The sequence below is a fragment of the Camarhynchus parvulus genome, chromosome 3 (assembly GCF_901933205.1).
Source record: "Camarhynchus parvulus chromosome 3, STF_HiC, whole genome shotgun sequence".
Taxonomy (NCBI): Eukaryota; Metazoa; Chordata; class Aves; order Passeriformes; family Thraupidae; genus Camarhynchus; species Camarhynchus parvulus.
Window position 1 is genome coordinate 57,365,765 of NC_044573.1, and position 16,300 is coordinate 57,382,064.

The window sequence follows — 16,300 nt, forward strand, 5'->3', positions numbered from 1 at the left end:
AAAACCCATGTGGTCCTCTTCTCATCAAAATATGAAAAAAATATTTCATCATTTAATCTCTGATTGACATGAACATATTTTCAGAAATCCCTTCTTAAATACCTTGAGATTTAAAGTCTAAATATTTACCAGCTTGTAGCAACAAAATCTCACAAAACTTCAAATGATCATTTGTTAGCATTAGGATGAAAGGCTTCCCAAACAGGATCAGACACTCACTACTCCAGGGCTTTGCAATGACGGAATAAAAGATGGCTTTGCATTCAAGCACTTAATAACTAATGGTAAAATCTGAAACACTGACATACTTTGACTCTTGCTCATGGAAAAGGCATACTTGAAGGGGAGAATAGTGTCCAAGAAGTTGTAACGATCCAAAGTTATACCCAATTCTCTGGCAGTGAAAGGAAATATTTTTATGTAGACCCTTGAATTGATCTGGAGTACCTTTCAGAAGCCAAAAACAAATGCAGGAACAGAATTTTATTCACTCTGTCTTCTGTAGTAATGTTAACTGGATTTGAAAGTCACATGGCTGAAGGCAGCACCAAGTGCAAAGGTCAGATTTCCAAGAGGATGATTAAGGAACACCATTAACAGATTAGCAAAACTCAGGTTAGGCTCTGAGAACACAAATCACTAAAATACCCAGGACTCGCGAGATTCCTCATCAAGCCAAAATGCTTTTATCAAAATGTCATCACATATAAACACGTGTTTGTCTCTTTCATTTGCATTTTCTGTGCATTGTAAACTATAAATCTTTTCTCTCTAGATACAATATAGCAGAGAGTATTTGCAATACACTTTTTTACCTCAATCCCATGAACACTAAAGCATGTGCATAATTTTATGCACAGGTGGTAACTCATTATTATTTATATAACTTATTCACTGGAGTGCTTCCAAAGCTGGAATCTCAGACATTTAATTCTCAGCCTCTTTTTTACCCCTTCCTGGGTAGAAACAGACTTGAATGTAGAAATTTCCTATAACGTTTTCCGTTATAATTTGATTTGTTTTTACAGAAACTACCAACTATGTATGACAATTTCCTGCCTTGCCTAGTATAGTTGAAAAATGTAAATGCAACAAAGCTCTTATGATTTTCTCATTAATAGTACTTTTGTAACCAGTTATGCCTGACTATTACTATTAAAATTATATTTCCTACATTCCTGTTTTGACGAAGGCATGAGAAGGCTATTGCTAGGTATGGTATGTAAAATAAAATAAAGCAAAGCAAAGGGAATCCATTTCAGCTTAGCATAAAATCACTCTGGATCTCCCTGTACAACTTCTGCTAGGAAGAATTGCTGGAATTGAATTCTCAAGATATGAACAATTCTTCCTTTAATAAATTGGCCAAAATTTTGCACTGCAACTGTTTAACAAGAATTAAAAATTATGTTCCATCCAGCTCTTGCCAGGTTAAGTTCTTTCCTTCACATAAAAAAATAGACAAGAAAGCAGATTTTTAAGGGTCTTGTGGCTTTATAGTGTTTGCACAATATGGAGGAACATGACAATCATCATTTTACTGTCTTTCAGGCTGAAGCAGAAGTTACAGACTGATTCAAGTGGCATACAGGACTGAGTGTTGAAAAGAAAGCAAGAAACTTGAAGTTGATACAAAACTTAGCACAGCAAATTGAAAAACTTAGTAAGAAGCAGACTGAATTTCTGTCAAAATTGTATTTTGTGCTACTCTGCACAAGCACACACAATAGAGGAAAAAAGGATTAATAAAAAAATCTGGAAGTTTTCCCCAGTTAATTCACAGAACAAAGAACAACTCTTTGGCCCACAGAGGTATGATGTTAGCCAGATATCATTAGTGTGCAGAAGAATCAAGACCAGCTACAAAACTTCTGTACACCTAAATACAAATTACTTTAGCTATGTTAAGATGAAGGCACTAAACTGGAGCCAGACTGTCTGTCTGTGGACTTCTGTACCAGACTGGTCCATCCATTGGAATGCCTCCTGGGAGACTAGATAAAAATATCCTGGGAGGACCAATACTTAAATGTTTTGATCAAGTGGAGAGTAACTGGAATAAAGCCCCAAAAGCTCAGTGTCCATTAGTGGAAGAGATGTATTTAATACTGTCTTGGAATGTCAGATTTCAGCACATGTTCAAAATAATTTCATTTCTTAGGAAAAAAAACTGCAAACACCAAAGTGACTTTAATAAAACCTTGGAAAACGAAGAGATAAATAGACTGCCAGGTAGATTCATTGTGACAGGAATTTGGATGCATGAAGCCTTAAAAATAAGCAAGAAAACAAGCATAATTTTAAGAAGTTATTTTCAATGGGTGGCTGTCCTGCACGGACTTAAAACAAAACTGGCCTCGGGAAAAAGTGGAAATGCTAACGTTAAATACCAGTATTTTAGCTTAAAGAGACTTCTCTATATTATGTAGGAATCATAGGGATTCCTAAGATTCAGCCCTCACTCTCTCATAGGGGACACTTGTCCCAGGAGAAATGCATGTGGGTGGTGATGGAGGAAGAGAACACATCCCTTCTTGGTAACCATAGCTGGTGGCTGATGAAGGAAAACTCACGTACTCCATAGGGAGTTTCTGTTCCATGCTCTCTAGAAGGCAGAAGGAAAACCAACTCAGAGGTCTCAGACAAGGAGGGAGTGAATGGAGAGGATAACTGGAGGTGATGAGAGATACACTATTAATACAGGTGGACAAGAGAAAATTGAGGACTGAATTTGGGAATGTCATTATGGGTGTTAATGGTGACAAAGCTTTTTTGTTTAATGAGCAGACAAGCAGACAGCGAGCAGTAAAAAGCTTCTGAGCCCTTTCCAGAGAAGTGCACAAGGTTAATGAGGCTTCCCTGACAACTTTCTGTCATTTGCAATGTTACAAAAAGAATGGCCAAATACGATCATCAAGTGTGGATTTGTTTTGATTTTTGCACTTGGAAATCACATTCTCCGTCTTCTAAGCTCACAAAGGAATTTTATTCTTCTTCTAAACAGTTGCACTTTGAGTCACAGCATTAATCTGGGAATCCTTGCCCTCTGGATTGACCTGGGAGAAATGAATAAAATATAAATGCTTGGAGCTAGAAAAACTCCAGCTTAATCATCCTTCAACCAGCAAGAATAACCGGAATGCAATGGAACAAAGAATACACACTGTTCACAGGGAATAAGAATGTACCTCATAAACTTTTAAGAGATGATGACATCTCCTAACAGATGTCCTGTCACATCAATAAATGCTCACTTAAGAGCTCAGCATTGTAGAAAACCTTATCTGTCAACTGGTGCTCAGCTGCAAAAACCATCATCATACAGACAAGTCATAATGTAACAGCTCCAATGCCAATGTTCACAATTTGCTACTGTAGTAAGTAATTAAAAATAGAAGTGTACTGGTTTCATGAAGTACAATGCATATGAGCAAATGAGTGGAAAAGTGAGAGGTGATCTTACTGCTGGAAGGCAGCACAGCTTTCCTGAAACCTAACACAGGTGTAGTGTAGTTTTTTACTGTCTTTCTATGTTAGCCCAGTAGAATAACCAATATACCAAAGCCAGAGAGAAACAGCCACAGGCAGACAACAGCAAGACATGGAATATTGTCCTGGGAAAGCTTTATATTTTAAATGCAGAAGTGATACACTGGCCAAATTCTGGCCAAATCTCTCCCAGTTCAGTTGGGTTTAAAGCTATACCCTACTGGCACCCAGATAAGCAGCAGCAATTTGCCCCATTTTTAAAGAGATGCTTACAGTTGCATCCTTCAGCAAACCACTAATTCTGTTTTAGCATGGTTATTATAAAATTTTGACATCAAATAATTATCCTAGAAAATTTTGCCATCATTCCATGCAAAGTGCTAAACAAGGAGAGTGTCCATTCTCAGCTTCATAAATCCTTAGGTGTAAGTCAGAAATCTGCTATTCTCTTGGCAAATACACAACCTGAAACTTGCCTACTGGATCCAGGCCTTCCAAATAATCTCTGCTAATGAAAGCCCTCCTTGCCTAAGGAGATGCTGGTTTGACTTCCCTTTTTCTCTTCCACTCCAACCACTTGTTAAACTGTAGAAATCTTTTGAAAGTGTTTATTTCCAGATACAAATGCAGGTCTCCAGTGCTTCTGCACTCACATATGGATCCCTATGCCAGGCCATAATATGCTGCACCTCCTCTCACTGCATCCCTGTGCAGCCTGAACTGCAGCAAAACAGAGAGATTAAAAGACTAATTCCTGATTTTTTTTTTCACCCAGTACTCAAAAAACCAGGAATAAGCTGGTGAAAACAAGGAATGAAAGTTTTTATGTCAATGAGTACATGAGAAAGAACTGAAGGTGAATATTCTTGCCTGTTTGTATATCCCCAGTAGCTCTAAACTCAGCATCTCACTCCTTCTAAGTATGAAGTGAGAACACTTGGTATAAGAAGTTGCCTTTCCTCAAAGCAATGTTTGCTTTAACAACACACTATTCTCATGTAAAAAATTAAAAATGGGAGAAGGGAAAAATTCTGCTTGTCCTGCAAGTTTTTTTTTTTTTTTGTGTAGTTTCTCTTATTTGTGAGTATCTTGACCATTTTATACAAAATGGGCTCATGAAATATATATGGAAGAACATGGTATTCACAGCCAAGCATCTGTGTGACATTAGATGCCTTTACGCTTTAAAATCAGACAGTTAAAAAATTTACTATCTTCACTATTTTACACTACCGTGTTTCTTTTTTCATTGTAAGGCAACAATTTTATACCACCTTTCCACGACAAACTGTTCTCTCAAAAATTTTGAAAGACCTATGTGATAACAAGACTTCTGCTGACAACATCACAATTCTTGGAGCATTTACTCTCATAGCAACCCAATTCTCATAACAATCCCATCTTCAGTCTGGATTAAGACCTTGCATACAGATGGAAATCATATGCAGAAAAGATAAGCACCAAATGTGCTAAAAATGTCATGTACCAGAGCTTAGTGAAGTCTATCTGTGGGATCTTCTCCCATTTCTAACCTCTTAGGCACTTAGGCTAAGACACATCCCACCTTAAATTTAGGCAACTCTACAATGACATGCAAAAGCTAAAACCTACCCATTATGAGCTCTTCCTGTATTCCCTTTCCTACTGCTCTAGCTCCCTTGCTGTCAACAATATTTATATTTGACTTGCACTGGTAATAACTCATCACAGAAGTTCTATGTAAATATGGCAATGGCAGTCACCGCAGGAAGGAAAAAGTCTACTACTTTTATTTTATAGGGTCTGGAAATGACCTACTTGAGTGGATGTCACCTATTAGTATCAGAAAAAAAAAGAGAGAGAGAAAAAAAAGAGGATTTTACTTAAGAATTCTGTAATTCTGCACGCTTTGCTTCATTGCCATCCATGGCATTTGACATTTGTTTACTGATGTTGATCTCAGCACTATAACTACATTAATTTCACTAACCCTTGAGACACTTTTGGTTTATATAAGACTTTATCTGCTGTCAGTACTACTATCTGTTAATATGCCATTACTAATTTACCAAGAGAAATTACATTTCTGTTGCTGTTTCCAAGACAGTTTTCAAAGTTATCCACAGATGTTTTGTGAACTACAAGATGTGCTCTGATTTTTAAAACTATGTGTTATAGTTGATTATACAAACATCCAAGGGGCACAATCAAAAAAGACTGAAAGGAATAACTTTATCTGAAAATAACTTTATCACTGTGGCAATTCAGCAAGTCCTGTGGTAGTCTATGGGCTACCCTCAAAGTGATACAAAAGTTCATGTTCAGCTAGGTTTCTCTCTTGTTTTGATAACTATTAGTTGGAAATGGTTCTGACAAAGTCACTGTTGTTACAATGTCTGAAAAAAAGCAGTAGAGAATTTTTTGACAGAGTACTGAAAAGTGCACAGATCTGGCACTGGGAAGCTGCAAAGCAAGGAAGGCTGATTTTTATAAGACATGAGTACCTATCCTTATCTTAGAATTCCAGAAATTCAGATTTTGCACTTGGCCTGTGGCTTTTCCTGTTAACTTTCTTTTTTAATAACCAAAAGAGGTTGATTGCATGGAAGACTGGCCCCTCTCTAGTTACAATGCACGGATTCTGGCTTTGGACATTTCTAACCCATTGGTAGGGGAGGGGGTTGTGAAAAGCATTTCTGTAATGTTTCTCACATCCTTTTCTCAAGCATCTGATTCTGGCAGGAATAAAGATGCTGAAAACATGCTAAACAAGCCCCACATCTGAGACAACATGGACATGATTTTGTTCTTAAAAAGAAATATCTTTGCATTAATTTCACTTGAACAGCACAGCACAGAGAAAACAATAAATGTACACACTGACATCCCCTTCACCCATTTTCCTCCTTCCACATATTTGTTTTGATTTTTTGTTTTATCCAAGCCCTTAGCTCTACTTCTCCCATTAGTCTGCTCCTGTTGCTACACACCAGACTCTTCTCACCTTGTCCAAGCAGCCATTCCCTGGACTCCCAGCACCAGCTCTGGAGCTCCTGCAGTCTGCCGCTGCCTCTCTTTGCCTCCTTCACTCTTCTTCCTGCTCTCCCACTCACTGCTCTGTGACCTGAACTCCTTTTGGACTCATTGGAGGGGAGAGGATGTTTAAAACTACTTGGGAGAGGGTTTCACTCCCCAGCATTATTCACCCCAGAACGAGCCAAGGGAACCAAAAAATTCAGTGAAAAAGGTGGGGAGTCAAAGAACAACATCTGCAGCTGGCATTGAAATAAGTCAGACTCTTACTCATCCTATTCATAAATTTCCTGGTAAATTCACCCACCAGCCCAGTTTATTCTTTTTTCCTCTACTGTTCCAGATCCTGTCAGTTTTTTCCATTTGTGCACTTCATCTATTATCTCCCTGCAATGTCTCTTCCAATGCATGTCAGGAACCTCATCCTTGTTCCTCTATAAATTCTCCTCTTATTTGCAGCATCTGCTTCAGCCCTGCCTCATGTATTGTACTTAGGGGCTGTGTCTCATTCCTCGCCTAGACTTCTTCACAGTAACCCTCTGAAAATGGGGTTTACTGTACACTTTACCTAACTTCACCCATAAGGGCCATAGAGAACACAGAGATGAAAAACATGTACATAGTCAGGCCAGATAGCTGCAGTGAATTGCCACAAGATGCACATCTCACATACCTTGCCATACTTCTGTGCATAGGATCCTGTAAGCAGCGAATGAAAAACTATGATTGTTTCATCCAAATCCCAAACAAATACACGCTGAAAGCAGAATAGAGGAAAATATTATTGAACAAATAACATCATAGTCCCACCACCACACCACTCAGGGAGGCTACAAGTCAACTGAGTCTGAAAGTAGAACCAAGTACTTATTAAATGAGCAAGTTTTCTCTGAAAATCAGCAATAACAGTGTATCATGCATGGTAAAAAGTCAAAAGGCAGTAACTTTTTAACTCTTCAAATATTTCTTATTTGCTCTCTAAAAAGCTTTTCACAAAAGCTCTGTAATAGAGATTTCAGAAATGTGATTGGTGGTCAAACATAACTGTTAAGGATAAACAGTACTTTAAGATACTTCTCTGCAAGTCTTACTCATTCAAGATTTTTTTTTATTTCTACTGTGTAACTAAAATCTTGGGTAAAAGCGCTATATGCCACTGCCATATAGAATTGAAACAATACTGTAGGATAAAACAGATTATTTTAACTCAGTTTCATTCGTTCAATTTCACTTGTTTTGATTCTCAATGGTAAAAATAAATTTAAAAAAACCCCATAACCAACCAAAAGAAACCCTGAAATGTAAGAAGTTAGCGTTTTCACTGGAAAAATTAAATCCTTTGAAGAGAAAAAAAAAAAAAAGAAAAGTAAGTTTCTGTATAAAAGCCACAGCATTTACACTCAGTTCCCAGCCCTGAAACCCACCCTGTTACCCCAGGAGCGGCCCTATGGCCAGCCAAGTCCCAGCAGCAATTTTGTCTTGTGCTGTATCCAGGGCTGGTCAGTGAGGGCAGGGCAGTGGGGCAGGCCAGGGCTGCTGGCTCCCAGCGCTGCTCTGGTGGCAGCAGGGGACACACAGGCCTGGCAGGCAGCACAGCCTGGTGTCCCTGGTGCCACAGCTGGAGTGTCACACACACACACACAGGCACTCTGCTTCCTCCTGCTGCTCCTGCCACTGCAAGGCACAGCCATAACTTCACTGAGGTAAGCTGCCTCACTGAGATCCGCTGATATAACTTACAAACACAAGCACAAAGTAGTGCCTAAATATTTAAAATGCTATGGCCAGGTGATCCTGCATATTTCCATTGCATCCATAAATACATATAATTAAGCTGAGAGATACATTTGAGATCTCCTATTTCAAAAACTGAAAGAAAATGTGACACTTTTGAGTACAGGCTTGTGGTTCTATTGCACAAGAAAGTGACAGACATGTAATGCAGAACAGTAAAGTCTCACTGTACATGCAGATTAAAGCAGCTACTGCTCTCTGTTACATTCAGTTAGTAAGACTGAATCCATAATGTCTTTAAAATGCTTTAAGCTATTTTCACAGCTGCAGTATTCAGCATTTACACTTCATCAGAAGAAACTTCCACGTTAACATTCATCAATTACCACAGACATACCTCCAAGTCACTGTCCGGAGGGGGTGATGGATTATTCTTCCGCCCTCTACCCCGAGACTTTGACCCAGAACTCCTACATGTTCTCTCATCAAGATCTTTGATTGGCGTGGAGGGGCTCTGCACTGTGTCAAACTCTCCTGTAGAGGTAACCATTCATGTCAAAATTAGTGCTGGATTTTTAAACAATCAACTTTTTTTCCATACATGTCTGTATGCCAATGACAAGAGACATGTAAAAATGTTGTATAAAAAGAATGATAATGTGGCTTCTCTTATGTAGATGGGATCAGCAGATGCCACACACACACATTTGGCTTTACCAACAAAACACTATAAACCTTAGCAGAATAAGACAAAAATTAAAATTACACACATACATGTGCATATACACAAATACACATGAGCCCAGGCAAAATATCAATATATCCAAGACAGGGGTATTTTAGAAGTCATACTAATGGTTTCTCAAAACATGAAATGCTTTTTAATTAAAGCAGTTAATTTCCCTTGTTTTCAGTTCAGCTAGACTTGTTTCCAAGTCCTGCTTTACTTTTACCAGAACACACTTTGGCACTAATCCACGATCCAGAACAGCCAGGCAGCCTCCAGTTTCATGTCCTCCTCTCATGTCACCTGCTCTTTAGTAAAGTTCACTTTTTTCCTTCACCATACCTCAGCTCATAAATTGTCAGAGGAAAGTCCTAATATTAAATGTAATATTACAGTTAGTACCTGAAAGAGCATGAGTTGTTGTGTTCTGATTGCCTTTCTCTAAGCATGAGGCTTTGTGGACTGTCACAGAGATGTGCTGGAAGGGCCTTTGACCTGATATGGCATAGATTGTCTTAACCACACTCAAGCCCATCCCTGACTTATTCATTTAATGAAGCTTAGCATCTTCAGCTTTCAAAACTTCTAGCAATAAATGCAGTTTGGCTAGGTTCCCGAGTGCTAAATGATAAAAAACCCTCCTTCTTAATTTATCCTATTAATAATGATTTGGTTTTTCTCCAGAAAAGGAGGAAAGGGTACATCTTTGATCTGACATCTAGTACCCATTTTGATTCAAGAGTGTCCTTGAGCTGTCTGTAATTGAGCATTCCTGGACCACAGGTAATATTTGTAAAAAGTGCTCATGATGGCAAATATGCAGAATAAATTAACACTTGGTACAAACATTTCCCAAAAATCATCTATGGTGCATCTGTTTTTGAGTTGGAATCTGATTTTTTTTTTAATTTTCATTTTTACTAAAGAGCATCACTAGGTGTCCAGCAGGTGAAGGAGACTGATTTTTCTTCTCTCTTCTGAACTTGCAAGACCACATTTGGAAAAATGTGCAGTTTTGGGTCCCCAGGTAGAAGAGAGATACTGTCAAACTGGAGTTAGTCCAGGTGAGGGTCACCACAACAGTGAAGGGGGCTGAGCATTAGTAAAAGAGGCTAAATGACTTTTCATAGAGATATGCAGAGAAAGGACAGGACACACAGGCAGAAATCCCTAAAGAATGGGGAGAGTAGACAGTTCTTGTTGACTACTCATTTCTATTCCTGGCATGGTGTTGATGTCAGCAAGGTCACAGCAGGCAGTGAAGCAATCAATAAGGATCACATTATCTTGGCTCTTCATAAGAACAGCAAAATGTACTTGGGTAATTACAAATGTACAAGAAGCATCCAAATCAGAATCCCTGTGCAGCAAAAACCTACAATGGCTCCAAAATAAGTTCTGAGTGTGCAAGAGCTCTGTGCAAAAATAGTTTCCTAGATTTTTCTGATCGAGTGGAAAAAATGTACAAAACCAAACCCCCAGAAAGAAAAAACAAAATCTAAGAAAGTGAAGATGAATGTTTACATTCTTACCACAAAAGTCTTCTTATTTATAACACTTCAACACATTACAACAAAATCAAGACTCATTTCCACAGTAATGTATTAAAACATCTGTTCTCAATGACTGTGTTTATTCTAATCTACCAAAAAAAAATATTAAAAAAACCCTCCTCTTCTAAATCTTCTCTGAAATTACCCAACAACTGAAGTAAATAAATCAAATTTTCATTTAGCATTAGCCATTACCAGTTGCTCTAGGCTTCTGCTTGGGACAATGCTGTACAGGATTGCATAATTATCTATTAATCGGTACTGTAACTAATCGCTGTTCCTTGTAAAATCTAGATATTTAAAGCCAACTTTATTTCATTACACTAATCTCTAAATCAGAATGAGCAGCTGTCCCTTACTTGAATGCAAGGTATGCATCTATTTTAGAACTGCAGAAGTCAGTGGTGCTTGTTTTTTTAAACAACTGTAGGCTTAATTGCTTGATTTGCTTTTTACCTACAGCAGTCTAAAGGAGAAACTGCACTTTTCTTATCCTCTGTTTGCTTTAGAAATGAGGTCAATGCTGACAAAAAGAAAACTTATTAAAAATTCAGCCCTGTAACATAAAAGAAGGTGAGAAATTCTAGTACCAAAGAGTATTGAAAACATTAACATCATTAAGAGCTCCTACTGCAGCTTATAATAGACAGAGATTTTTATTACAATGCTTGAAATTTTTTAGCTTTCTCAATATTCAACACATGTCTAATAAATATACCTCATAGCCTCTTCCCACTGGGACTGTGAGCAGTGCCAATGATCCAAGAGAACAGGAGGAAAATGTTAAAACCAGAATATTGAATGACCTCCTTATCACAGATGTTCTTACACATCCAATACACTTGTCCAATATGAAGCTTTTCATGCTGTGGAGACTTTGCAGCAGCTCCAACTAGAGGACAGGGAATTACAGCACCAAGTTACAAAGGGAATTACACATTACAAATGGAGGTGGTCTTTCATATTTAGGACATTATTTCCCGCCTCTAGTTCAATGATGTGAACATCCCCTCCTCTGTGTTAAAACATGGTTCTATGACTTAAGAAGGAAAAAAGGAGTTTGTGCAGTCTGAATAAAAACCTGATGCTGTCTCCCAGAGAAGCTGCAAAGGATGACTTCATTGTGGGTACCAAATTAATCTTAGCTGCATCCCAGTAATGGAACGGGAGCTAATACCCTGTGGTGATTTGCCTCCCCTAACCCTGGATATATGATAGCAAGGTGCCTTCACAGGAAGCTTTTATGCAGGCCTGTATTATCTGCTTGAGTTTTATTTGCCCCAGATTAAATGTACTCATGTATTCATCAAATATACTCAAGTGTACTTATCTCCTGAGACCTCATCTCCCAGTCCATCTGAGCTATCCCTATTTGAGAGGAAGTGCCCTAGGGGACACCTATTTATCTCACAAATACTCTGTGGTAATGAGTGCATTTTGAAAAATCTTAATATAAGGCAGGTTCAACGCAAGCTTGGAAGAGAAGTCCCTGGTTTAAGTAGCTGAGTGTTACACAAATGTGGAATGGATGAATTGCTGAGCCCCTTCATACCTTCCTTATGGATTGACTTTTGTTACATATCCTTACCAGACAGAGCAGCCAGAAGACAGCTTCAACATTACAGGCCGGCTTTTTTTTATTTCCTGACTTGTAGTGTGTTATTGCTTGCCATGAATAGCAGAAAGAATAAAGTCTGTTTCAATTTTCATCTAATTTTCTTTACACAGTCAATAAATAAAATTGTAGCTGTAGTTGTAGTATTAATTCTTGATCTGATGGGGATTTCTTATGCAAATGACTAATCCCATATGTGCAGATAGTACTAGAGGTTTTGATTAGATATTTGAATTAACAGCTAGTAGAGATGCCAGAAGACTTAAGTGCCTTGCTGTGTTTAGTCTCAGGTTTTTGTTGGAGTAAGTCTTAAGGACTTGTTTGACAGCAAGTGGACACAGTGGGTGCTAAAGAACTGCAGTATGATCTATGATATCTGAAATTATCTCCTAGACACTGCCCCTCACCAATGGAAATTTATTTTTACTGTGACACAGAAGGGCACAGGCATGTCATGCATTCACAAAGTGGGTGTTTCACTCTCAGCAGAGGGACACATGATCACTGCAACCCTTCACAGAAATAAGGAGCAGATGGGGGTGGATTTGTTAAACTCAGATGCACAACCTACTTAACAAGAGAACAACTTCATATGCTTAAACAATCCACAACCAAGAAAAACCTCTACTGTTTCACAGATGTGAAGCCTTCAATACTTTTTCAACATGTTCAAACTATTTAAGATTCCTTTCTTTTTGCCAGTTCTATTTAATACTAATGGTACTTGTAAAAATACATGATACATTTACACAGCATTTCTAGGAAACAGATACCTAGGGGAGAAACCACATGGGAAACTGATTTTTTCAAATAAGAATATGAAGGAATAACAAAGCAGCAAGTGAAAGTACACAGGACATACACAGTTATCAAAACACGTAACTTGTGAGTACACGCCATACTCCTTTAAAAATTCTTTACATATGATTTGTGCCTGCTATAGATATCCTCCAAATGTTGAAATTTCACTTGATTTCACATTGCCTTTAGGTTCTTCCTAGATTTGCATTCTGAGACTACTGAATAACATTGCACTTTTCATCAAAACTCAAGGGAATATGTATCTCCCTATCACTCTTCCATATCCATATCCATATCCATACCCCCCCCCAAACATACACCCACAAACACATGCACTGTTGCATCTTAAAAATCAACCTGAGGAAAACATCTGGGTAGAAAAAATTTCAACTAATTTAGTTAAAATTCCAGTATTATTAGCAAATTCAATAAGTTTATATTATGTGTGAGTCCTTGCTTATACTTTTCTACTCAGTTTACCTTTCCTTTATACAAATTCATTACAATAATACATTAGTCTTTCTACTGTATTTTTCAATAAGTTGCTGCAGTTGTTAGGAAGATCTATGCAATAAGGTGATTTTGTGACTAAAGCAAAAATTCCTCCCCTCTTCAGAGCCTAATCCAAAAGCCAGTTTGTTAGTCTTTTTAGAAATGGTAGACACTGCCCACACCAGATGAGTGAAGCTGGTGCCCTTGAAAGAGACTGCTCTAAGAGTGCTGAAGAAAAATTAAAAACTGCCACTACCCTCCAGGGATGTCCTAGGAATGCAAATAGCAGGCTACTGTGCTGTGGTGGCTGTGCACAAGAGGGCAGGGCTGGGCAGCCAAAGGGAGCCTCCTCGTGTCTCTTGTTAATGCTCTTCCTGCAAATTCAACTATTCCAATACAATTTTTCTTTGTGGAGCTAATAACTAATTTCTCTATTCTTGGTTACTTAAATTAGTGAATTAGCAAGCGTGGCTTGTACACATTTGAATAAAGCCCATGTGCTCTTGCCAGCATGGCTGAGGCATAATAAAATTAAAAATGGTATCTTGTTTAAAATTCTTCACAGCAATACTTCAGAATGTGTAGGTGGAAACAGCACTGTTCCACTGCCAGTGATACAGACAACCATCTCAGTCTGCAAAAAGCTTTCTTTAATTAGCAAACAAACTGGTCAGGTTTCCTAACTAAACAGTAAAATAACTTATTTTGGGTGGTTTACATGATAAAGTTTTCTGTGAGGCACGAACATAAAATATCAGTATCCATGCAAGCTGAATATGGAAATCTTTTCTTTATACAAACAGCAAATAAAATAAAAAATTGTTTTCACCTGAATGTAGATCTGTACCTGGTTGACTAGCCAAGCCAGGGAGAGAGTCCTGTAATTGGTAGGTTGATGATGATGAAGTACCATCAGCCGTGTTGTTTGAGGTCATATATGCACCATATGTTGATGCTGAGTAATACTGTGCATACTGATTTTGGCCAAAAGCTGTGTATGAAGAATAATCCTGAAACAGCAGATGCAGCAGAGCACTCAGTTAGGGACAGTAATGAGTGAATTTTTTCCCATTAAATATTTCTAACTGCACATTCATATGACTTTTGCTAGTGCTTTGAAGGCTTTGTTTAGCTTTTTTTTTAATTTAAGAATATTTTGTGTCTTTTAATTTAAAGATATTTACTAAAAGACTACACAGAAGGTGCTGAAATATTTAAGTGCTAAAATATGTAACTAGTCTTCCAGTAAGATTTTGATCATTTTCCACAGAAAATAGCATCAAACCACAGTGAGTCTCATTCAACATAACCGATCTAAATTAAAATAACATGCTATCTCTGGAGTTATATAAGTCTTTTTGTAACTGGCAAATAAAAATGGCAATATTCATACCTGTTGTGAACTACTGAAGTTTGTAGAATTTGAAACAGAATTGTTTGAATAAATAGTGGACGATGGTGTGAAACTAGAACCTAAAATTAAGAAATAGAATTATCTGTGAGAACTTCTTAGTGAATCAAAATAAAATTCTAATTAGAATATTCCATGCTAAGATGTAGAGGAATCAGAACAAAAAAACCACCACTTTTATTTTCCACTAGAAGTATAAAGCATTGTAATGAAACTTTAAAAGAAATTAAATACTTCCATGTATACAGGCATACATTCCTCTCCACACCATGCAAGAAAGGTATCAGCAGTAAGTCATCTCACCAATTTAGCAATATTTTTCAGTTTATTGCATTCTCATCTCTCCTCAAAGACTGTCTTTCTCTTTTGCCTTCATTTCTAATACTTTAGTGTTATGTTTGTGAAACAAAAACCTTTTAAAAATACTATATCTGGGTGTTTTTAATCAATCTGTAATGAAGCATGTCCTTGTTTTCAACATAAATCAGATGGTTCATATTGCAGTTTGTAATATGCAGAAGATTAACCGTTGTATAAGAAGCTTAAAAATTATTCAAATAAAATAGGTTATCAATGACCAGAGGGTAATCAATGAATTATTAACTGAATAGTAAATGAAAGAACAAATATCAATTAAGGAGAAATTCTAAAAAATTATGTTAGTCCAAGGAGAAACAAGTATCACATTATGTCAGGAACATTATGTATCAAATTATACTCAGGAACATAAAAAACAAGGAAAGGAGACTTTTATATATTATTAAATATAACAAGTGCTTCCAGTCCTGCCACTAAAAAATTAGTGCATTTCATTCCACTATAAAATCCAAAAGAAGGCTCAAGTAGGGACTGCATTCCATGCCCAGATCTGAAGTAACAGATGATCAAAATGACAACACATATGCCTATTACCACTGGGAAGGAATACTTAGCTTTAAATTTTAGAGGTGGCTACTCACCTGGCATCTGGTAGGAGTAGGGTGTTTGGCCTGGCTGTGGGGTGGAAAACCCTGGGCTGTAACTGAGGCACCCGCTCTGCAGAGGAGATTGGGTCTGCGAGAGCCCACTTTCCGTCTTGATGCCTGGCAACATTACACCCAAATCTGTATAAGAAATTAATTTTCAACTGATTCTTTAAAATATTTTGTTACGGTTGGGAAAACAAAAAAGAGAAAGCAAAAATGGCATTGCAGTCGGCATTGCTTTTATTTGTAGGCAAGGTGAAGTAAGAAGTGGTCAAATACCGTAGGTGGGTAAGCTGTAGGGCTGTCCTGTCTGTGAGTAGGCTGTGTACACCGCGGGCTGCTGCATTCCCGAATACTGCGCTTGTCCGGCATAGGCAGACATTGTTTGAGCTGCTGGTGTAGAAAGAATGTGCGGATAGGGCCTAAATATCAGGAAAAATAGCATTACTGTGGCAACAAATACTTTGTATGTTGATTCAAGCAATAAAGTAAAGAAAAAGG

At 37.7% G+C, this 16,300-nt stretch overlaps 1 protein-coding gene across 18 annotated transcripts in view; it reads right to left on the minus strand.

Moving 5' to 3' along the window:
* The window catches only part of EYA4 (EYA transcriptional coactivator and phosphatase 4), a 141,308-nt gene that overhangs the window by 14,941 nt on the left and 110,067 nt on the right, over positions 1-16,300 (minus strand). For 12 of the 18 annotated variants that reach the window (XM_030945634.1, XM_030945640.1, XM_030945639.1 and 9 more), the window contains 6 exons: positions 16,079-16,221; positions 15,794-15,937; positions 14,817-14,896; positions 14,253-14,433; positions 8,633-8,769; positions 7,175-7,258 (listed from right to left, as the gene is read on the minus strand). In XM_030945634.1, the coding sequence (XP_030801494.1) occupies positions 7,175-7,258; positions 8,633-8,769; positions 14,253-14,433; positions 14,817-14,896; positions 15,794-15,937; positions 16,079-16,221 (769 nt within the window). The remainder of the gene's footprint in view (positions 1-7,174; positions 7,259-8,632; positions 8,770-14,252; positions 14,434-14,816; positions 14,897-15,793; positions 15,938-16,078; positions 16,222-16,300) is intronic. The other 6 variants (XM_030945642.1, XM_030945641.1, XM_030945637.1 and 3 more) reach the window with 2 other exon arrangements.